General features: G+C 43.8%; 2 protein-coding genes, 1 long non-coding RNA gene and 2 other non-coding genes across 13 annotated transcripts in view; 2 read left to right on the forward strand and 3 right to left on the reverse strand.

The window, feature by feature from the left end:
* fbf1 (Fas binding factor 1) overlaps positions 1-5,359 on the forward strand; it is a 15,495-nt gene extending 10,136 nt beyond the window's left edge. For all 8 annotated transcript variants that reach the window (XM_078270161.1, XM_078270156.1, XM_078270162.1 and 5 more), the window contains 10 exons: positions 227-334; positions 646-785; positions 922-1,040; positions 2,846-2,968; positions 3,050-3,226; positions 3,382-3,558; positions 3,637-3,774; positions 3,880-3,979; positions 4,087-4,217; positions 5,276-5,359. In XM_078270161.1, the coding sequence (XP_078126287.1) occupies positions 227-334; positions 646-785; positions 922-1,040; positions 2,846-2,968; positions 3,050-3,226; positions 3,382-3,558; positions 3,637-3,774; positions 3,880-3,979; positions 4,087-4,217; positions 5,276-5,359 (1,297 nt within the window). The remainder of the gene's footprint in view (positions 1-226; positions 335-645; positions 786-921; positions 1,041-2,845; positions 2,969-3,049; positions 3,227-3,381; positions 3,559-3,636; positions 3,775-3,879; positions 3,980-4,086; positions 4,218-5,275) is intronic.
* On the reverse strand, positions 5,046-7,054 carry LOC144530553 (uncharacterized). The gene is made up of 5 exons (XR_013503121.1): positions 6,915-7,054; positions 6,197-6,557; positions 5,965-6,020; positions 5,717-5,777; positions 5,046-5,532 (listed from the first exon to the last, which is right to left on the reverse strand). It is a non-coding gene; the product is annotated as an uncharacterized LOC144530553 (long non-coding RNA).
* LOC144530850 (small nucleolar RNA R38) lies at positions 5,625-5,694 on the reverse strand. Its single transcript, XR_013503155.1, has one exon. It is a non-coding gene; the product is annotated as a small nucleolar RNA R38 (small nucleolar RNA).
* LOC144530852 (small nucleolar RNA SNORD49) lies at positions 5,850-5,923 on the reverse strand. Its single transcript, XR_013503156.1, has one exon. It is a non-coding gene; the product is annotated as a small nucleolar RNA SNORD49 (small nucleolar RNA).
* Positions 7,055-7,821: 767 nt separating the features above from the next.
* sphk1 (sphingosine kinase 1) lies at positions 7,822-22,625 on the forward strand. 2 transcript variants are annotated; one of them, XM_078270163.1, is made up of 5 exons: positions 7,827-8,431; positions 13,482-13,631; positions 15,984-16,078; positions 16,795-16,910; positions 17,518-22,625. In XM_078270163.1, the coding sequence occupies exons 1-5, from the start codon at positions 8,005-8,007 to the stop codon at positions 18,425-18,427; spliced, it is 1,698 nt and encodes a 565-aa protein (XP_078126289.1). In that variant the 5' UTR covers positions 7,827-8,004; the 3' UTR covers positions 18,428-22,625. The 2 variants fall into 2 exon arrangements, with proteins under 2 accessions (XP_078126290.1, XP_078126289.1); XM_078270164.1 differs by lacking the exon at positions 13,482-13,631 and having other exon boundaries at positions 7,822-8,431.
* Positions 22,626-24,104: the final 1,479 nt, after the last annotated feature.

The following is a 24,104-nucleotide window of genomic DNA, read 5'->3' on the forward strand; positions in this document are numbered from 1 at the left end:
AATGAGTAAAGACAGGATGAAAAAAAAAAAAAGGTTCCATAGGCACCACAAGACAGAAACATAGCCATGACTAAAGCTAGTCTGGAACGTGGAGCGAAAGACCTGCTCTGGGTTGTACTCAACTAAATAGTTCATACAGTATAACTCAGTAAAATAACTCTGCAAGTCCCAGGATTAACATATGTTTACCATATATTTTGTGTATTTGTCCTTCTTTGCCGTCAAGGAAATCTGTCTTGGAGATGAAGAAAGACCACGAGGACCAGGTCCAGAGGTTGAAGAAACTAAAGGACGAGGAGATTGATGCAGTTACAAGCGCAACATCTCAGACCAGGTAAGATGTTATCAAAGGACACCCATTCCCATTTTCAATTATACTACTCCTGTAAATACTAGTAGTATGTGCGGTTTGGGTTTTTGTGTGGCAAATACCAGTGTGGATATTTCTATGACATGCAATATGTAGCAAGAGCAAACAACTGCAGAATGGTTTTTATTCTATTTTGGAATTTTTCTTTTTTTCTAAGTTTTCTGTATCCAAACTGATTTTCAATACTGACTAACCAATCTTGGCCTGAATTTCAGAGATTTTTTTTAATTTGTACTAGTATGTCTGCGTTTCTTTTATTTTATTTTTTTGTCCAGGTCTCTTACAGTGGTGATTGAGCAGATGGAGCAGTTCTCCTCTCGGTTGGGGGACATTTCTTCTCGGGTGGAGAGCACACACGAACACACGGCTCATGGCCTGGAGCAGGGGACACGGCACAGAGACGAGCAGCTTCGAAGTACCTCAGACACACACACACACATAAATGTGCACACTTTGTACAAATAGGTCAAGACACGTGTTGTCAAATAGCATACTGTAGTTGGTATCACATTGCAAGTAGGTTAAGGTTGTTCTCTAAATGCCCGTTACAGTGATGCAGGACCGTCTGGCCCAGCAGCAGAAAGCCATGGCGGAGGAGAGATCTTACCTCAAGGAAATCATTTCCAGGATGGACACACAGCTCAATGAGCAGCAGAGACAGCTCGAGAAGGTCAGGGCAAAATCGGACTATTTGTAGTGTTACGGTCGACTAAGCTAACCTGGCTCCTTAAACAACAAAACACGGCTGCTAAAGGTTAACTCAGCCGGTAAGACTAATCCCCCTGTCTCCTTACGTGTCACATTTAACATGAGGATGAGACTAACTTGCCTGAGCGAGTGTAGGTTTTCCCTAATTCCAAAGGGGTTGAAGGGTTTCGGTATCCCTGGCAGTCGACAGCGAACAGCTTCCTCTTGAGCTGCTCCAGCGTCGTCTCTCTCTGGACACAGCCAGCCCCAGCATTTTCATGTTGCGTTCATTCAGGTTGTTTTAAAAAGGCGTATTTACAAAAGACTGGTTGTGGTCAGTCTTTGTCCCTGTGTTTTTCTTCAGCGTGTCTGTGTTGTAGTGTTGGTTCCGCTTGAGGCCCCTCCGCCTCTGCTTCCTCAAACTTCTCCATGGATCTCCGTCTTCATCTCACTATGAGTCTCCCACACACATGCACATCTGGCTTATCAAGCCACTGCACGCACACGCCCCCTAATGTCACATGCTCACCACTCAAAAGACAATAAACTCAAATGATGAAAAGCCGCCTACACATGATCCTCGGCAAAACTGCGTGATAGGGCGCAGAGCAAAGAGGCAAAGCGCAGTGCAGGAACGTTCTGGAATTGGTTGCACCCATGATTGGGGCTTGAAAGGTCAGCGCCAACTAGGTCAAAGTTGAAATAATTTAAGTAATAATTTAAGTAACAGTAATAAGTAACTGTTGCATAAGGCCAGCCACACACTGGCTGCGTCGCGTTTCTGTTGCGTGTCAGCTGCGTGGATTTTTCTGTCTTTACACACCAGAAATGTGTCTGATGCGGCGCTGCTGCTGCTGCTAGCCTTGTCTGTACACATGTATGTTTGCCATTGATAAACTGCACTCAAGCAGTAGTATACTTCATGTTAAACATAAATATATACAGATTTGATTACAGCAAAGACAACGTCGGCAGTATTGACAACAAAATAGGCTACAGAATATTTCGTTCTGTATTGACAGGTGCAATATTTGAAAATCAACAATTATTTATTATTTTTTTTTAAATTACATTTATATCTGCATTTAAGTCAAAATCTATAGACTTTCAAACATCAACATGTCATTTATTAAAATGTATTTGTGTCAAAATGACTATTTTGCCTGGAAACACTTCCAACACGCTTGCGTGTCGCGTGAAAACTGGCGTTGGTTCTATTTCTAGCATGCACGCGTTTTCGGCGCCTGAGACGTGCGTGTCACGCAGGCAGCTGACACGCTCACACGACGCAGCCAGTGTGTGGCCGGCCTTAGAAAAAAGGCTAAATGGGTGGAGTGCAAAATTGCAAAGAATACAAAGTATATGCAATGGGCAGATGTAAAGTGCAGGATGAAGGTTAGTGCAAGTGTAGTGACTAGGGATGGGGGGGGGGGTCGGTGTCAGTGGGGGTCCGGGGCCTTGTTGGTGAGGCTGACTGCAGAGAAACTGTTTTTATGGCTTGAGGTTTTGGGAGGGGTTCAAACTGTTTGTGTCCGGTGTGATCGGCTACAATCTTTCCTGCCCGCCTCAGCATCCTGGAGGCATGCAGGTCCTAGAGAGACGGCAGATTGCAACCAATCACCTTCCCAGCAGAACGGATGATACGCTACACCATGTGTAGGCAACTTTACAGTAGCGTTAGTTTTGACCTAGCAGTACGCCACAGGTGCATACAAACAAACAGATGCAATGAAGACTGATGCTTTTCCCCTTAAAGACTGACGATACCTTTTCTTTTGTATGCCTCAGGAGCGCTGGAAGATAACAGCAGAGCAGGCCAAGGCAGAGTCAACCCAAAGAGGCCTCGAGGGAGAGCGACATGCCCTTAGTATGCAGATCAACATGGAAAGAGAGGAGCTGGAGAGAGCTAAGGTGAGCCTGGTGAACATCCACATCTATCTTGAGTCTATGCGTCTCCCACTTACCTCTCCCGTCTGTCTCTGTTCCCATCAGAGTGCACTACTGGAGGAGCAGAAGTCAGTGATGCAGCATTGTGCAGAGGAGAGGAGGAAGCTGGCAGCTGAGTGGGCCCACTTCCACGCCGTGGAGAAGCAAAGGCATGAGAGGGCTGAACGGGATATCAGCAGTCTCTTGGAGAAGAGAGAGGGCTCCATCATCAGTCTGGCACAGGTGATCCTCTTTTCAGTAAAAAAAAAAAAAAAAAAATGTGGTGACTATGTTAACATCACTAAATAATATGGGATATATTCATAAAGTACATTTTGTTTAGCTTCTCTGGACCCCAAAGGACAAAATAAATGTAATTTACCCCGTTTCTGTTGTAGGAACAAGCTGACTTAAAGCTTCACACTGCAGAGCTGAAACAAAAGGAGATGGCTGTGGCACAGGAGAGAGAGACTCTGGAAAGACTGAGAGAAGAACTGGACAGAGAGAAAGAGAGAATAAGCAGCACAGCCTTGAGACTTAAGACACGAGCCCACGAGGTGGAGGCCTTTAGCAAGGTAGATTGACACCACACAGACCCCTACGTGTAGTAAACTGTGTCCTATCTTAGTTTTGACTCACTATGCTCTTTGCAGCTTGCGGCAGAGAAGTTTGAGGAAGGAGAAGGAGCGTTGCAGGAGGCAAAACGTGTGGAGGCTGAGCACGAGGCAAGGCTCAGAAATATCCACTCCCAGACAGAGCGGCTAAGGCAGCAGGAACAACGAATCCTTCAGGTGCGTATGTTAGTTTACTGTAAGACCACTCTGATATTCTTCAGATTGGGCTTCTATTTTACAAAAATAAACTGTGTGGTAGTACCTGAACACTTTTTATTACAGGAGCGAATGCGGTTAAGTCATCTGCAGAAGGACACAGAGAGGCTGCAACTAGACACTCCGATTACCTCTTTAGCACAAATAATTCCACCCACTTTACCAGGTGAGGTCAATTCTGGTAAACTTTCATTCAACAAGTAGTTACTCATACAAGTTAAAAATAAACCCATTTAATTTACAAAGTATAATATATATTTTCTTTATCTGTAGATGCAGGTTCAGTGTTGCCAAACCCTGAGCTGTCTTCGACCCTGAACATTCCCCCCCCTACTTCATTTGCCAACTCGCAGTCCATGGCTCTACAGGCTAGTCTGGCTCTGTGGAAGTACACTGCAGAAAAGGTAACCAATAGAAACACTTTGCCCGAAGTCACAAGTACTAACAATGTCACATCTCCATTTTGTGTTTAAATAACTTGTTTGTATAGCACCTTTTCATACAAATGCAGCTCAAAGTGCTTTACAGTGTGGTCTTACAACAAAACACAATAAAAAAAAAAAAAAAACTACATAGAAATGACAACATACATAAGAATAAAGTAAAGGCATTATGCTGAAAGAAAAAAAAGCTAAGAACGAACCACTAACTAAATGCCAGCCAGAATAGGAGGATCTTCAGCTGAGTTTTCAAAGTCAGAGCTTGTGTCGTTTATATAACTGGGCAGGGTGTTCGTCTCAGAGCGTAGAAGCTGTATATGGATTCTCCACTTGCTTTGTGGGCTACTTTGGGAATAGTTAAAATACCAGTATCAGATCTGAGGGCTCTTGTTGGCTTAGGAATTAAAGGTCTAATGTATGAAGGTGCTAGATCATTAAGAGCATAGTAAAAGAACCTAAAAGATGTGTAGCCAGTTGAAACGGTTGTGCTTTTCCCTAGTTTTGGTGAGAAGTCTTGCTGCAGCAGTTCTGAATTTTAGTTCATCTAGATTGCTGTGTGACGAACCTTAAAAAAAAGGTTCATACTAGTGTAACTATCTTGGTAAGAGTTACCTCATTGCATTAGTCATCCAGGAGCTGTTTTGCAATGATCCAATACTACATTATCTGATTTAACTCATGTCCCAGTTCTAAAACCTCTGCTAATGTACCACACACATTGAAAAACAGTTAACCGCTCATGAGATGGCATTTCTTGACTTCAGATTCCTTAAATAATTCCAATGAACACAATTGTTACTGTAGTTTTTATTTGTCAACATGAAATGAGCCGTGTTCCCAGGCCAGTGTGGAGATAATCTCCACCTAGTCCTGGGTCTTTTGAGGCTTCCTCCCAGCTCAATACACACTTTAAAAAACAGGCCAACTACAACACGTGAATCACCCACAATGATGCATTTAGCCAACTACAATAAGGGATAATTATTCTGGTTACCTTCTGTTAATATACTTTCTTTACACAGGACCGCGAATACCTCCGAGATGAGCAGATCTTTTTAGAGAATTTGAAGAAGAAATCTTACAGGTCGCCCTTCAACACAGATTGAACTAGTAAGATTTGTTACTTTGTGTGCCATCATGCTTGAATTTGTATACATCTTATTAAACATGTTTCATAACAAATGTTTTTTTTTTTTTAAATGCAAACACATTCCGTATACTGCAACATCAGACTTCTGATTGACACCAGAATCCCAAACTGGTGTGTCCGCTTACTCATCTGCAAGTCAAAACAAAAAAGGGAAATTAGAACATTTACACTAATGTAATAAACTATAGTCAGCTACAGCTATACTGGTCCTGTATCTGCAGTCAAGCCTCAGGTTACCATGAGTCCACACTAAAGTTCAGACAGGGATAACTTTTATCATCACTGGCTTGACTTTAATAATCAGCAGTCTTACCTGTAAAACTTTCCTCAGCACCCATGGGCCTTCATGGTCTTGCTTTGCAGATTGTTAAAACCTGTAGGAATAAAGTTAACATGTGATCAAGTGTTCAGATTATGCAGCCAAAGGCAAAATGTTTGACAGTATTTCTCAGAACAGCTATTGCAATCGTCAGTTATCGCATAAGACGGCACTTCCTATGCAGCAGTTTTCATCACTGAATCAGTGGCAACGTGGATCACAAGAAGCAGGGAGTTACACACCTTTTCACCAGGCTTCCTCATTTTCCGTCGTTAAGTGGGACAGGAGAACCATGTTCCTGTAACAAGACATTTCATTAGCGATAGTTCCATCAGCAGTATGAGACTTCCACACAGCAGTCTGCAGCTAGTCAGATACCATTGGTTTCCACACTTTTTTCAGACAGGGATAACAAACTCATCATATACACTGCAGAAAGTCAGGAATGATCATCACCACTTAAGTCAGTTTTACCTTTCATTACGATGAAAGACGTTGCACGTCCCCAGGCCCAGCCTCTGCCGGCCCTGGTCCGGTCCTTCGAGGCCCCTGGCCTTCACGGCCACCCGTGTGGCAGCTCACCCGACCTCAGTGGTTCATCCCACGAGTGGTGGGCCCATAGGATGGAGGCACGTCGCTTGTTGTGCTGTGCCCGGCGGGCTCCGTTGTCAAACCCGGCCACCAGGAGCTCGCCGACGAGCCTTCCCCTCTGGGCCTTGCTCCAGACAGGAGAGCCTTTTTGGGGCTGGGTAGCTCTTCCTGATAAAGATACGATGAAGCACTTAGCCTCTTTTGGCAAAAAGAATGAGCCGAATTCCACATCAGCCGAAGCTGCCTGTTAAATATAAATCAAAACATGAACGTTAGATCTCTAGTCTTAGACATCAGGCCATGAGCCAAAGGAAGGCCACCACGTGTCTGTCTTAAGTTAAACAATGCAACGCTTTCATTTGTCATGTTACTTCACGCGCCTGAGGGGATTAAGTGCATGTCACGTTACGCCGATTGTCCAAAAAAAGTCACCTTCTTAAATTCCCCTTTGTAACTTTTAACCAACAGTCCTCTTGCACGTGTTAGCCTAAACTAAGGATGGCTAACAACTAGCCTAGCACGCTAGCACAATTCATACGAAACCGCCCTCAGACTTCCACGTAGGCCTACTAAATCTCATTAACTACTCATACAATATTACCTGTTCACGGCGGCTCATCTGCAGTTAACTCCAGAATTAGATATAAATGCATCACATGTGAAAACGCCATGCTGGAGAGTTGGAGCTTTCCAGCTCGCATTTAGCCACGCCGCCAACGAAAGAGATCAAGAGCGAAACTCTCGCGTGGAAACGCTTTTATATGTTGTAAACGTCACATCCCACGTGATTACTGGCTGGGGCGTGGTAAAACTTCAACTTGTATTGAATTTGCTTGCAAAAAATATTAACTATTAACAATAACTATTCCAAAATTGATTATATAGGCTACCAATGTTTCTATATTTAACAATAAATATAGGCCTACGCTTGTAAAACGTGTAGGCTAATAATAGAGGGGGATTTCATTTATGTCACAATATGAGATGCCAAGTCAAAATCAATCGTGGACATAGCCTACCTCTTCAGGTTCACTATTTGAAATATTGCATAGATAGGGAATCAACTATAAAAGGTAATGTTGTTTTACAATTAAACTTTCAACTCAAGGTCCACTCACACGTGTTCTCCGGAGCTTTCAACCACATCTGCTATCTTCATCGGCAAATGCGGAAAGCTCTGAAAAGAAAAACTAGTATAAGTGGACTTTGAGTTAAGATTTTTTTGATCATGGATGATCTTTCACGCCCATAATCTGTATGTAATCAGAAATGAGATTATCGTCGTGGTTATATTAAAATATTCTCTGTCATGTAGGCTATCCTAGAAGAAAGAAAGGATTTGTGTGAGTCAAAGACATTTGGAATTTAAGACAATACCTAGTTCAATTTTGAATTGTATAGGCTTATTTGGTGAATTGTACATAATAGCCTGTAGGCTTAAGCAGATGTTTGAAATTGTTCAGATAGATGATCTGGTTTCCTCAGGAGCTCTTGGAGACAGGGCAGTCAGCTGCGCGCTCCTCCAGCTCTATCACTACCATTCCCCTTTCAGTCACTAGGGAGAGACTCTGAACTGCAAAGCTGCTGTTATCACACTCAAAGAGTCCCACAGCAGGCTGATAGGAGCAGAGTCTGCACCGCACCGCCATCCGCACACCGGCCTGCGGGACGCGTCGCTCTCTCCGCCCGGGATGGAGAAAGACGCCTCTGAACCGGACCCATCCCGCCAGCGGAACGGGGTCGTGGGCGTGCTGTACGGAGAGTTCACCGAAATGCTCAACGACAGGGTCCGGTACTCGGTGAGCTTGACGGAGAGCGCTCTGACCGTCCAGAAGATCTCCTCATCACCCGGCCGGACTAAGGTGGTTTTTAACTTGACCGACTGTGTCGGCTGCCGGGCTTACAGAGGGCCGGACAGCGCGGACGTCGGCGCCTACTTTACAGCCTATTTCTACCCATTCAAGAGGCGCTGGATGAGCGCCGGAGTGGCCCGGCAGAGAGTGGAGCAGTGCTTTCGGGTCGCGCTGGTCCAGGACCCGCTCGCCAACCTCCAGGAGGCTGAGAGGTGGGCTCGTGCCATCAGAGATGCCTCCGTGCTGCAGGCGCCCCGGAGAGACGGTGAGCACTGTGGGAAACATGGGCCCCATCAGTTTAAAGCTTGAAGGATTTATATTTATTTAACTTTATTTTACAGATAGCATATCTAAGGAGAAGACTATAACATAGTTTTATGTGAAGATGATACAACACCATCAAGTGTACAATAAGCTCAGTCACAGGTAGCCTATAAATATTCTGATGGTCGTTACAGTGATCAAGTGACTTCTCTTTATATAACAAAAGTCTTAAGTGAGCCTTTGAGGGAGCAGTTAAAAGTAGGCTAACCGGTAAGTAGACTGAACTGACATTCACAAAGCCCCACATGAAACCAGTCAGTCCAGTCCTACCTGCAGTGAAAGGTGAACCACCTGCCAGCAGCAATTACAGTTCCCTCATTCATTCAAACAGCCCATGAGAGGGATGATTCTGGATGTGGACTCTGCTGTAAACACACGCGCATGCACACACACACACACACACACACACACACACACACACACACACACTCACATAACTGATCACTTAAATAGTTTTAGTTTGATTTTCTACTGATCCTCTGTCAGCAGAGAGCCGCTCAGGCTTCATTATTCAAATTCCCACTGAGAGTTTATTGTTAACGGCTGGAAAAATCACATCAAAACAAAGCCTGCTTTTCACCCTGCTTTTGCAGCAGCTACGTCTAATTAGGTCTCGTCATGTCTCGGTCTTTTTAAAATGCAGACTGTCCTCAGGTTCCTTTGTCTTCCAATCTCATTAGCTTCTCTGCGCTCCATATCCTGGTATACAATGAGATATTCATTAACATGAATATTTGAGAAGTGTTTATGCAGCTAATTACCCCGTCAATCATTTGGGAGGAAGTGGTGATACTTGCTGATGATGAGACAAAGCTGTTCGGGTCCCAAAATAATTCATCATTTGGGAACAAACTCAGAATCAGCTATGTCAGGCCAGGTAATATCCTTTTACTCATAGAAATATAAAGCAGGCATGCACTCCTGGGCAGCCAGAGCAGATCAAAGGGGAAGCGGATATTTGACTTGACAGTGACTCATTTGGAATGTTGGTTGCCGTAGATGGAGGAAAGTGTTAGCAGTGGGATAAGGAATAAGCCTCCAGGTGTACTGTGCAAACAGGTAATAAAAGAGAGAGGGACAGTGGGCTTCTGTGTGATGAGGAACATCACCTCGCTCTGGTCTGCAGCCAGAAGGAGTTTGGGTTTCAGCCCTGTATGCCAGGCAGGCAGGCAGATGGCAACCTGAGAGGTAACTGCCCCCCCCCCCACCCTATCACTGTTCTCACACTGGACTCATCAAAGAGCTTCAGCATGGGAGGTTTTTAAATCACACATACTAATGAGCCAGCTCCGACATCTAACAGTTTTCCAACATCGTCTCTCATCCCAGATTTTCTTTTTTTTTGTGCCTCTTTTGAATGCATGCATGTCAGTTAAGATCATATCATTAATTTATAAGATAGTTTTAGCATTCCAGATCCAGCAAATAATACAGTATTTAAAAGAATATGATATGCGATTTAAATGAGTAATGTGGTGGTAATAGATGCAGCAGAATTGCTGCTTTACTGCCTTGTCGGAGAGGGTGGATGAAGGTCAGTGTGATTCACTAATCCCCTTATAGTGTATTTACCCCCTAAATTAATTGCGTGCCATCTCATCTGGTATTACAGATGGAAAGGTTGGATTATAAGTGCGATTGCAGCGCAAGATTGGTATTTAGTCAGAGAGGTCTCACTGTGACTCACTGAAGTATAAAGTGGATAAACATTACATTTAACATGTGAAGGTATAGTTTACAATTACTACTTATTTACTTTAATTTAGATTGGGTGATGGCACCAATACTCTCACAGGGTTTTTAATCTCTCTGGAGGTTAATTGGAATGAATGAGTCGTAAATAATGAAGTGCATACGCTATGATTCTGTCACGGAATCAGACTCAGGACACAGAATAACATCCAAATGTCTTTAATGGAGGTCTTTGTTAGGGCACCAAAAGTCAAAAATACAGAAAAACTCAGGAGACTTCCAGTCAGAAATACAGAAAAACTCAGGAGACTTCAAGTTAAACTGTTCCAATAAACTTTGAAGCACAAAAGCCCAGGAGATAAACTTAACTTCAATGGAGACAAACACAGGAAGATCTGGCACAGCAGCAAAACTGGGAGAGTCCGTATGACATGTAGAGTCATGTAGCCTAGTGATGAGACCAGACAACAACTGAGGAATGGAGAGGGTTCTTGTAGATGAGTTAAAGAGTTCAAACAGGCAACAGATGAGGAGTGCTGATAGGCTGGGGATAGTGAACGATGATACTGATTGAGAGGAGACTGGGTAGTGGGCATGGCTGAGGGAGAGCCCAGTGCCGGTGTGACAGATACGGTCCTGCACATGCTAATGGTCTGCTACAGTATTTCCCCTGATAGTTGACATATCAGTGAGAATGCATGCAAAGGAGAGAGATGATGGTTACTAGCTTTGACTTAGTTTACTAGTGGCTGCCTTCATTGCTACTGGCTGTGTCCTTTTCTGCTTTTCAAACAGCTGGCAGGAGACCAGTTCAACATGTATTCATTGTTGAATTTTACATTCTTTTGATTCCCTTTGTGTGGCGGTGTTATGACGACATTGTGGATTATCTAGATTTTCCCCCAAACTTCTGTGTCTGACCCCAGCACATCCCTTAACATGGCAAATTCCTACGAGCTATTTCTGTGCCAAAGGGGATTGGAAAGAGCTGCAGTCTGTTCAGCTCCCACAAAAGCCACTGTTTTCCAACAGCCGCAGGGTCCGGTGTGTGTCTGTCAGTGTGTGATCTCTCCTCCCTGGGGGCTCTGCTGAAGCCGCCGTGGCCTCCTCAGTGAAGGAGACAAGAGCTAAAATGCGTCACCAGGCGACCTCTCACCCCAACCAACATCTCGGCCCCTCCGGAGCCTTCGTCTCCTGCTCTGTGACACGCGGCTGTGATGGTCTGTCAACAACCACCCGCCCCCCATCCTGGTGATGCCTCAGTGGGCAGTTGTATTTATACCCTTTAAACCTCCTCCCCTCGTCTCCAGCAAACACTCACCCAACCTTGCAACTAATGCAGCTTGTTTGCTCCTGAACAGGACGTCTTTCACTGCAAAGCCCACATATTTGTTTCTGCTCCGAGAGGTTTCTTGAAGTGCGTCATCGTTTAATAACATATCCCGCTTGTGCTGCAGTATATAGATACTGAAGGTACATAGCATCTTTATTTAGTACTTTTTTGACAATCAGCACTGGTGATGCACTTGTGGCTGCAAGATGATAACTCTTCTCTCTCAGCTCAGCACTTGTCAACACTGTCACATTCAGTCTGCCTGTCACCTGGCTGCCTGTGTGTGTGTTTACCCACTTGTACCTGTGAAATACACACACTGCAGTTGAAAGTTTGCTTGCCGGTGTGATGGGCAGGATATGTGTCACTTCATATCACAGACAGATTTCACATTTACCCTCAAACCCTGAGACACACACACAAACACACACACACATGCGCGCACACACACACACACACACACACACACACACACACACACAAACACACACACACACACACACACACACACACACACACACACACACACACAATATGTGCAATGATTCAGAGACCTGGAGCCATGCAGGCTACTGAAGGTGCTGGACAAGACATAAAAAAAACCTTTCTCCACCTCCGTCTGTGTTCTAGGCGTCCTGAATTCCAGTGTCCACGTTTCCAGGTAAAGTTGCTGATCTTTATTTGTTTAGGTTTGACACAAAGGTGTGTGTGGGTTTACTGTATTACTGTAAGCACACTTGAGTGCATAACCTGATTTGTTAGTGGGCGGTCACTGTTGAGCTCTATTTTGTGCTTCTGGTAATTTTGTCTGCCTGACAGGTGATAACAAAGTCAGCAACACCTGCAGCCAAATAATTATGGTGGAAGTTGATACTGAAGTTTCTGTCCTCCTTTCCCCGAAATGGAATTTGTCCTCTCTGATTCATCTGATATGGTCTCCGGTGTCTGTGTCTGCTTTACAGGGCAAGGGCAGCGGCTGAAAAATCTGCCTCCAGACTAAGCTTCTCTCCGAATTCACTTTAAAAAGTCGGAAACCTTTTAGTAACAATTTAAACCTGATGTGAGGTGGAACAATACCTCATTATAACCCATTAAGGCAAAAGTCATGTAATAGCTATTCATGTAATGCAATGAAATAATTTGATCTTCAATACATTTCATTACAACCATTTTGAAGGTTGTATCCAACTACTACTCAACCACTTGAGCTACAGCCACCTTGATATCACATCATCTGGGGAGCCTATCTATGTTTCAAGGGTCCTACGTTCTCCAGCTCAACATCTTTTTACAGTAATATGACATTAAGGAGACCTTAAGGAGAAGGTTATGTGTCTAGACTATTTTTTGGCCAGGACCAGTCACTTCCTGGATTCTCCACTGTTTGAATGTCAACTGCTCCTGAATTAAACAAATGAGATATAACGTGCTAATAAGTGAACTTTAAAGGTGCTTGTAGTTTTTAGTTTTTTAAGCTAAGCTAATCGGCTGCAGGCTACATATTTAGCATACAGACATGAAAGTGGTATCGCTGTTCTAAATCAACTCTCAAATATTTCCCGAAATGTTGAACTATTCCTTGAACAGACACATAGAGAAGTAACCCCCCCCCCCCAGTTTTCTCTCTTCATATATTTGCATCTTTTGACATGAGCAGCAGGAGGATTTCCTTACAGGGATTAATAAATGTCACAGAATTGCTATAAATAATCAGTGCAATTATTACTGAGAAGCACCTGTAAGCCCTCTCTCCTAAAAGAAAAGTAGCACATCACATTAAGCGTCTATTTAGATGCTGTCGCAGCCTCTGACTTTACCTTTTCATTCTCTTTTTTTTACCCTCAGGGACGAGCCTGTCCTTATACATTCTTTTATATATTTGATCATATGTAAGAAGACCTCTTGTCTTCTTGCTTCATCTCTATCCTCGCTTTTGCTCACATCCACCTCTCTCTGTCTGTCTCAGGTGTGGTTTACGCGGAGGTGCGTCGGCCCTGTCGAGTCATGATTCTGGTGAACCCTCACAGCGGCAGTGGCCAGGCTCTCCAGCTCTTTACTGGCCACATACAGGGCATGCTCACTGAGGCCGCTGTTCCCTACACACTCGTCATGACAGGTCAGTAGCGCTCTAGTCTATATCCACGACGTTCCACCTCCCAGATTGCTCCGGTGCCGCCGAAAATTCTGCCGGATGTCACTCTTTTCGGCCGGATGACCGTTTCCTTCTGCTTTCGTTGTGTTGGCATTCTAAACTCCGGTCGATTTCTGAGGACTATGGTTACCTGCTCCTCAGATCTCTGCAGAGTAAATCCAGACAGCTAGCTAGACTATCTATCCAATCTGAGTTTTCTGTTCACGACTTCTACAACTTTTGAACGTACATGTTCCACCAAAACAAGTTCCTTCCTGAGGCTATTTTTCAGAGGCACCGTGGTTTCCGGTGCTTAGATAAAAAAATGCCAATAAACCAGATCACATTTTTCTCCCATCCCGGAATGCTGTGTGGACTAGCCAGACCTTTCTCCGCAGCGCTAGTATTGTTTATACTGTACACATGCAGACCTTTGTTGTTCATGCATTTAGCTGGCTTCTCCAAGGTCACCCAGATATTAAATAGGGATGAACTGGATTAAACCTTCAACCCCAGCATGTGACATTAACGTGTGTGTGAATAAGGAGTTCACACACACCTAACAAACTTTTATTTTTAGCAGCAATTCCACCCTCTGCAGTTATGATGCATTATTTGTGCAGTCACAAATTCACAGGCCACATCTGCAGGCACCCAAGAACTGATACACATTCAATTCCCGTTTCAGTCGCCCCAGCTGCTCCACATTCTGCATGAGTTGCTGGTGTCTTTCTGTGACCTTAAAGAGTGCCATGTGTTGGTTATTGTCATCAGAGGCTCTGCACTTCAAGTGACCTATCTTTGAATACCATGGAGCTTCTGGGAAACGGGGAAAGGCTTTAATGCCAAAAGAAAAAACAATCTTGGACAGTGCATCATTTTAAGCCTCCACTCCAACCCCAACTCTGTCTGGCAGGGTTTGACAGGTAAGAAGCCATGACCATGAGTGGATTAACTGGCACAACCCATTTACCCAGCATGCAGCTCTTTGATAAATGTATCACACAGCCTTTGCCTGAGGTAGGACACGTACCAAAGGAGGTGCCTCTTGTGTCAGCATGTACCTTCTACATACTGTATGAAGCGTTCAGTGTACCAAGCTTCATCTTTACCCTGGTTTACCTCAGAAGAAGGCGGTAGAGTGTGACACGAGAATGCTGCATTTAAAGTGAAACAACTGGAATTTACCCGAGATTTCAAGTGTGTATTTATATATTGCACGAACAGAGTGTAATTATCAGCCATAATCTGTGCAGCTCAAAGAAGAATCAACAGTGGACATGACAGTTGGGTTACATGAAAACCACAAGCCCCGTCATCAAATTAAGGTCGATGTATGCGTTTGGTTGGTGACCCCTTGAATAAGGTCCCGAGTGTTTGGGAAGTAAAGCATAAAGCCGAGCACCGGCAGGTTTAAAATGCTGAGTCAGCTGTGCGGTGCAGTTACTCCCTAACTGCCTCTGTCTGTCAACACAGTACTGCATCACAGCCTCCAGCACACGGCAAACAAACAGCAGCAACACGGGGAGCATCGCGGGGGGGGGAGATAGAGGCCCAGGAGAGTGTGTGTGGAGTGGGGGGCAGGTAGAGGTTGAGCAAAGTGAAAGGAAAAGAGAGGGCAGTAGTTTATATTTCAGTTCTGTCCTCAATCAATACTTGAGCTCGAGCAGAAAAAATATTTCCTTCATCATGGCAGTGCATCAATACTTGCTAACTTCTTTGTTGTCTGCATTCCTCTCTCTCTCTCTCTCTCTCTCTCTCTCTCTCTCTCTCTCTCTCTCTCTAAAGCGGTCTCTCTCCCCCACCCACACACATACACACACACACACACACACACACACACACACACACACACACACACACACACACATATTACTCTGGGGAGTCTCATCTAATGCTGGCAGGATGAGCCCACAGAGAGCCCCTGCAGAGGGACCCACTCAAGGATGCTGCCAATAAAACTAGGCTGAACAAATAGCTCAGTCCTCCGCCAGCGCATTAACCAACACTCACATACACACAAACTGAACACATGCATCCAGTGAATGCACACACACACATGCAGATATTTGCCAGTTACAGATGTTTGCAGGGCGGTTAAGCTGTGTTGGAGCTGCTGAGTGGCCGCTGGATGGGCTAATGTGATATGTTTGGCCTGATAAGGGGAAATTGAATCTCTTTTCTGCCGAATCTCCCTGATCCTACCCCAGAGGCTGGCGATGAAGGCAGCATGTCTCTTTCTCTGCCCTTGCCCTTGTTTTTATTTTGTCACTTTGTCCCACACATGTCCTGTTTTGTCTCTTTTCTTTTTCTTTCTTCCTCTTGTCTTTTCTTCAGAGCACCAGAACCATGCACGGGAGCTCGTGAGGAAGGCGGACCTGTCGCAGTGGGACGCCCTGGTTATCATGTCGGGAGATGGGCTGCTGTTTGAGGTGCTTTGACTTTAGCCCAGCCTATTGATATGATAATCATCACATATGATTCAAAGTGCCTGGATAAAAACAAATCAAACAAAAATATACAGTGAAATACAATACACGTTGTTATCTGGATTCCCTTAATAATTGTCATTTAACTTATGTTTTTTATGATTTGAATAATGTATGTGATGTTTTTTGGATACAGTCAATACATACACTAAAAGGAAATATGTCAATACGTATCGTATTTCACTTTTTGTCTTTGTTTGACTAGTTTGTATTCAAGCATTTCACAGATGGAAATATAAACTCTCTCACCCCTGTTTCTATTTTTAACACTTTTCAGAATACGCCTGAAAAAAAACCTTTAATTTGTACTCGTATTGAAAAAAAAAAGTGCATGTGATTCTAACACCTACAATCTCTGCAGTCATTGATTAATAGTCTTGGTTTTTGTTCTGTAGATGCTTCCCTGTTTTAGTTATTTAAAATGCTTCGGGTTCCCTGGTAGTACTTGAGAGTAATACTTGACACACACACACACACACACACACACACACACACACACACACACACACACACACACACACACACACACACACACACACACACACACAGCTGTAGCTATCAAAACACATTTTATCGAAACATTTAGTCACACATATACACTACTTTCCATTTAGAACCATGATCTGACTCTGTTTCTCTATTTATTCTTGTTCATTCAGGTGATAAATGGTCTGATGGAGCGAGAGGACTGGCAAGAGGCCATCCAGACCCCTCTGGGTATTCTACCAGGGGGCTCAGGCAATGCCCTGGCTGCCTCTGTCCACCACTACTCACAGTGAGTCGGCCCATTAATGAGTCATTTAAATGCATGGACCAAGAGTACAGAAAAAGAAGAACTTTCCTCAGCCTAAAACGATTTATCTACTTTCGGTGTAATTATGCTAAAGGCTGACTGGGCACATCATTCCTCAAGGGAGGGAGGAGAGACAGTGGAGCAGAGTGGAACTGCTTCGCTGTGCAGCAGAGGTCACATCAGGCTGCTGATAACTCTCAAAGGAATGATGTAATGGCTTCAGAAACTTTTATGAGGGATTACTGTATAGTCCAGAGTGCAGCTGTGCAACCAGTCAACCCAGCACATGTCCAGGGTGTCATCTCCAGCTGCTGGTTGGCTGTGGGCATCAAAGAAAAAAAAAACAGGAATATATTTGTCACCCTAGGGTGTTTACTTGTGCTCCCCTACAAGCTGCAGGTGTAGACGGACCGTAGCCAGGACATTAGATTACTGTGGTCATATTTCCAAGTGTCCCCTTGTCATCCTCAGTTGTTGTTTTCCTTTGCAATGTAATTCTCACAGCAATACTAATTAATAACACTCTCACTTGATGTTGTGTCCCTGCAATGTTTGTTTCTAACTCTTGATGTGTGTAACTATCTCTCAGGTCCCCACCAGCGTGGAACGAGGAGCTTTTATTGAGCTGTGGCTTCATGCTGTGCAAAGGTCTGGTTGGCTCCATGGACCTGGTGTCGATACACCTGGCCTCTCGGCAGCGCCTCTTCTCCTTCCTCTCCCTGGCCTGGGGCTTCGTGGCTGACGTCGACATCGAGAGCGAGAAGTACCGCCATGTCGGAGCAATCCGCTTCCTGATGGGCACCCTGGTGCGTCTGGCTTCCCTCCGAGTCTACCAGGGCAGGTTAGCGTATCTGCCTGTTATGGAGGCGCCAAAACCTTCCAAAGGGAGCATCAAAGCTAGCCACCCACCCTCCACACCTCAGCACCCCTCGCTCTGCTCTTCCCTTCCCTGTCGGCTCATCCCCAACACCTCTCCAAACCAGAACTCTCGCCACAATCACAACAGCACAAATTCCAACCACAACACCATCACCAACTCCTCCAACAACGCAATCACCACCAATAGACCTGAGACCCAGAGTGATGGCAAGACCAGAGCACCAGAGGACTCTCGGCTTCCTGGCCTGGACCAGCCGGTCCCAGAGAGCTGGACAGTGGTCAAGGAGGAGGGTTTTGTCTTGGTGCTCGCTATTTACCAGTCCCACCTGGCTGAGGACCTGTGGACAGTCCCTAGTGCAATGGCAGATGACGGGGTGATTCATCTGTTCTATGTGACAGCAGGAATCTCCCGTCCAGCCCTCCTGCGCCTTTTCCTCGCCATGGAGAAGGGCAGCCACTTGGAATGCGGCTGCCCCCATCTGGTGTACGAGAAGGTGAAGGCCCTGCGGCTAGAGCCCATCTCTCCACAAGGCATGATCACTGTGGATGGGGAGATGGTGGAGTACGGGCCTGTTCAGGCTCAAATCCACCCAAGACTGGCCAGACTCATTTGTGGATGAACTGGGATTATCTTAATCTTTTTCTGGCTGTAGAGCTTTCTAGTTTGGCCTTTTATATTCAGCGTCAATTTCTTTCTGTATGCTGTGTTTTCAGAAGTGCCAAAGACATATTATCAGCCTCTGGAAATTCCTCTATTTTTCTACAGAAACAATGTGTCTTATTTTTATGGACTTCCACCCCGTCCCCTTTTTCCCTCAATGTTTGATTCAGGGTCAAAGCAATGGATGGTTGTTCTTGCTGCTGGCTGGTCCCAGCTTAGAGAAACGGATGTGAGTGTGTGTGTGTGTGTGTGTGTGTGTGTGTGTGTGTGTGCGTGTGTGTGTGCGTGCGCATGTGTGGAGCTTTGGCACATACCAGTGCAGTGGCTGAGGAGTGCGTTGTGCATTCTGCTGTCGGACCTCATAAGCATGACACACGTGAAGAGAAGCACATTTTCCCGTCCTGGGAGGCTCTTGGAGAAACCACGCCCCTTGTCCCACTGTACTACCCCAGGCCAACAATCTCCCTCTTGGGCAACCGCTCTGACAGCACTGCCTCCCCTTCAGCCTGGTAAAGAGGAGCATTTTTTTGCTGAGGAGATATAAATCCCCCAGGAATTGGATGTTGATTATAGTTTATGTAAACTCAAACAATACCAGATCCAGTCACACTAAGCAGTGATCATACATGAAGTGCTAGTGGAGCAGAGAGAAACCTGCCACCTCCACCACTGGCCGATCCACTTCATGCCCTGTCTGTTCTCTTACCCTGCTTCATCTGCAACCATCATCAAACTGTAGGAACTGCCTCCACTCGCACATACACACACTTTCTTTTCCCCATCCCCCCTCCTCCTATGCACATCTCCTCACATATACACGCATACAAACACACAATCCCTTGCATCTCTGCAGCACTTAGCGAGGGGGAGGGGCATGGTCTGCTACTGTGCATATGATCCCCTCTCTACTTGCCATCTTAAGATTGTACTCTTCCTCCCTCATTTGGTTAATGAGCCATCAGCACCTAATGTGTCCTTAATAAGAATCTTTACATCTGCAAAAGTGTGCAAAATAGAGTTGTTTAATCATATGGAAGTGAGGAGTGAGTTTCAGCGCTAAACACTTATTAGACTGATTGAAGCTCACTTCATTGCAGAGAGCAGCATAGGTGAGGGGCGTGCGATCAATGTGGGCTGGATGGAGTCAAGTGTTCTGCTCCACTGTGTGGTCTTTTTCGCTGGTTGTCGGTGCTGTGGGGATGAGCATTAATGCACCGGAGCAAAGGGGAGTGCAAATGTTAGCATTATTATCAGTGCCCTCCCTCCCTCCACACTCTCACACACACACACACACACACACACACACACACGCTCTCTCTCTCTCTCTCTCACACCAGTTTATTTTAGGTCATGATGACCGCACCAGAACTGTTACACCCACAGGTATGCAGCAGCTGAATATCATCACTTAGAGAGTGAGCTGTCTTTTCTGACCTTATAAACAAATCATGTTCTTTAATTGTAAAGAAATAAATAAAAACAGAATGTCAACAGGGTAAAAGAGACATTACTGAATGGATAACAACGCAATCACCTCTCAAGCTAAAAGTGAAAAGTAGAATGTTGAAAGGCTAATTCAAAGAAATGCTGATTGTGAGATTTCCCAGGTTTTGATGAATACATCATTGTCCTCCTGTGTGCATTAGAGTCAATGCAATGAGCTGGTAGCGAACACAATTTTCCTGCTGTTTTTGACTGGAGCTTGTGAACGAAGGAAAGTGTTTGGATTCCTCTGGAACAGGTGTACATGTACACCTGTTCCCTGTTAAATAGAAAAAAAGGAAGGTTTCTTTAGGGACTGTACGATAATTATCAGGGTGTGGAGGGAGGCTGAGGCTTATGTTTCACTCTGTGCCCAGCACAATAGCTCCTTAGGATGCTCCCTTTGACTGAGAGAAAAATGGCTGAACTTCCGTAATAGACAAAAATGATGCAACACATTAGGGATGGGCGATATGGCCCAGAATTTCAAGCTTTTTTTTAAGCTTGGGGCAGATTCACAATTTTAATTTACAAAATGCAACAAGACTAAAACATAATTGAAATATAGTTTTTTGGACTTCATTCATATGTATTAATAATAAAAACCTGCACCACCTGCGTTATGCACATACAAAAACATTCCGTACAGCTATGGACTAAGCAGACATCCACTTTAATTATCAAGTCCTGCAGAGATAGAGCAGAAAATACATTTGTATATATATTTGCTAGCATTAGCTGCCCAGCAGGTTAAGACAGGCTGAATAAAGTAGAATCCGCACACTGATCACGCGACTCCTTTAAAAATGTACTTTTAGTGCACATTTAAAAAAACTCTTAACATTTTTTTTGCGAATTTATACATTTTACATATCGTTCAAAAGCAAAATGTTACATTAATCAAATTCATTCAATATATACAGTACATTGCCCAGCAAAACATTGCTGATATTTGGAAGGTGGGAGCTGCTTCGGGCCAGTAAAAAAATCTTTTTAGTCAGTCACAGTTTTTAGTCAGTCACTAGATTCTCAAAACTGACAGCCAGTCTTAGCTAGTCGATTGTGTTGAGCAAAATAAAGCCCAGATACAAAGAAAAGAATTTTCCCCTCCACATACAGTACCATACAGCAGAATGCACCATAATGACCCGTGGCGTACACCAGAGCCATCTTTGTGATGTAAATATTTGACCCCCACCCCTGTACACTCCCTAAATGAACCATACTTGAAGTTGACCTCTTCCATCCTCCAGCTTCACTGCAGTGCCGACAGTTTGCCTAAAACTTGATTTTACGTCCTGAGACATTTACATTTGCTGTGTGATAGTCATAGCTACAACTTGTGTCCAACATACTGTACCTTCTGCCATTACTGTAACCTCAGCAAAGTTATCCAGGTGCTTTGAATGCATTATCGTGTTCTGCAGGCTGCACTCGTGAACTCGCATGCACTGTTCATTACTAAATGTATAAAGTACATCTCATAAGGGTAGAGATAAGCTATGCAAATGCCTTGTCATGGCTGCAGACACCTGGAGTGAGGGGGCCCTCTGCTGGACCACTCACATGCACTCATTGAGTGATCCTGAAATATATCCTCATGGCGTACAATGCAATCTCTGCAGACTGCCACCGCCTTCCTGCTTCTTATATTTACAGTCATGGGTGGGTCACAACATTAAGCTCAGCTGCAGGAGACGTTTCATTCTTCATACAAATCATCAATAATGGAAGCCAACATCCATCTTATTGTAATTTATCATGAAAGAAATGTACTTGATGCTTGCATAGAAACACAGCCGCAAATAATAATCAACGTCAACGTCTTGGTGTAGGGCGTCGTTACACTACTGTTAACTTATGGTACTGTACTGTTCAATTGTATATTCCACTCGTTGCTTTAATGTAACAGCAGTTAACACAAATGTTAATACTTGTCTTTGTCAATACTGTCATGACATTTTATACATGAGTTAAGACAGTTGTGTCATAGAGTGAGAACTGAAATGAGAACCAATGATGTTTTTATGAACATATGTTTTCTGTACCGTGGACACTATGTTGAACTCAAAATCTCATGAGTTGTATTCTCACTTATAGAAAGCCTGAGATGTCATTATTTACAGATAGAAGATGAATATTTTATTCATTGCTTCGTTGTTTAATGTGGTGATATAAACTGGCTTTTAGTGCAGTAGATCAGGGGATCCATGTGGTGTGGTTGAATGTGTTATTATGTCTATGTTAGTTTAAAAAAAAAAAAAAAAAGTAAATTGTGTGCCACGTATTTGCAGCTTTTTCACTTCCAAGTAAGTGCAAAAAGGGAAAAAAGTTTCTCCAGACAGTGCCTTAGCCATTACCCAAGACAGCAGATCTGTGGTGAGAAAACAGAGGAAAACAATCTTCTTTGAGAACCAAATTCTTGATTCTACTTGTTATGCTTCAGCGTTACAATATAAATGCAGTGTGTGAACACTTGAGGCAATACTCTGTATGATGAAGCTATCTGGAAGAGGGGTTGACTGGGTCCTTAGTTTTAACATCCATATGAGGTTGTTATTACATTCATTGAACTGGCTGTTGACAACCAGGTATTCATCATCTCCTTTTATTTTCTTGTAATTCTTTGTTTATAGACTTCTTCTTTTTTTAAACCAATAAACATTCATATAGAATTTTTTTGTGCTCATTATTACATGATCCAAATATATCTGGAGTTATATCTGAGCTCTGGCATTAGACTTTAACATCTGGAAAATAAAGCAGTGGTGTGAACAACATCTGTATAGCTTATAAAAACAAAAATGATGATGGTTTTATTATATTGAAAGTATTTAAGGGGAAAGCGCTCAATGACTATTTAGGTAGTCTCGCTTTCCCAGACCATACACACTGCGGAGCATTCTCATGGGATATGAGAAAAATGTGCTCTGGTTTATTGGAATTTCTTTCAACCAATCACAATCGTCATGGGCGGCGCTTAGCTCCTGCACGGCGCTGCTGGAAAATAGTCGTGCGAGAGAAACTCAGATAGGACAGATAGTCTAGATAGCTGTCTCAATTTACCCTGCAGAGATCTGAGGAGCAGTTAACCATAGTCCTCAGAAGTCCACCGGAGTTTAAAATTCCAACACAAAGAAAGCGGAAGGAAACGGACGAAAAGACATGCATCCGGCGGAATTTCCTGCGGCACCGGAGCAATTCCGTAAGTGGAACGTCGAGGATATAGGCTAACTTATTGTGGCTTCTATATATCAGGGGCGATTCTAGGATCAGACCTTTAGGGGGGCTCAGCCCTTAATGAGAATGTGACATGGATACAGTGCCTCGCTAAATCAGTAATTTCATTACGTTTTTTGACACTATTAACACTATGATGGAACTAAACCTGACGCTTTGTAAATCACAGTAATAACGACCAATTTGACACAATGTTCTAACATTCAGCAATTTTAGTAGCTTACGTTTGAAGTTGGGTTGTTTTTTTGTTTTTTTACCAACCATGAGTATTGTAACACACTTAAGTACAGTAGTTAATGACTACGGTTGAGAACTGCTACACAGACCTACTGAGAGACACGAGGCTTTAACACTCCTAATACTGAGACTCTGTATCCATACAAACCAAATCATCTATCTGGAAAAGACTGTATGAAACACCTTACTATTCAAATATTTTAAATCCTGATCCGGTAAATAATTGATAGAGTAATTCAAAGGCTCACCGTAGTGCACCCCGTCCTCCACCAGAGGGAGACAGAGACTGTGTCTGAACTCCTAATTTACTACCCTGTGCAGTCTATTTACTTCCTGACCTATTTTATATTTCAGTGTCTGTATGTAAAATGTTGCAGTGCACTTTATAGTTCACAATTTTGCAGGCTGTAGTCTCATGGTGCTGTTGAAACTACAGCCATCAAATTGACTATTAAGTCAAGTAGACACCTCTCTAAAACGAAGTAGGATTTTTTTTTTGTAGGACTTTAATTAGACTGAATTATTTTTTAGCTAACTCTCATAAACTGGTGTGACGAGCGAACATAGATTTCTAGCCTAAGACTCCATGAAACTTGATGGCCTGCAAGTGGCAATATAGTCTAAGCAGTAATAGTTTTCAGTGTGAGCAGGGGAGAACAGGGACTTGTTTTAGCGAC

This window comes from Sander vitreus, chromosome 15 (genome assembly GCF_031162955.1).
Source record: "Sander vitreus isolate 19-12246 chromosome 15, sanVit1, whole genome shotgun sequence".
Lineage (NCBI taxonomy): Eukaryota > Metazoa > Chordata > Actinopteri > Perciformes > Percidae > Sander > Sander vitreus.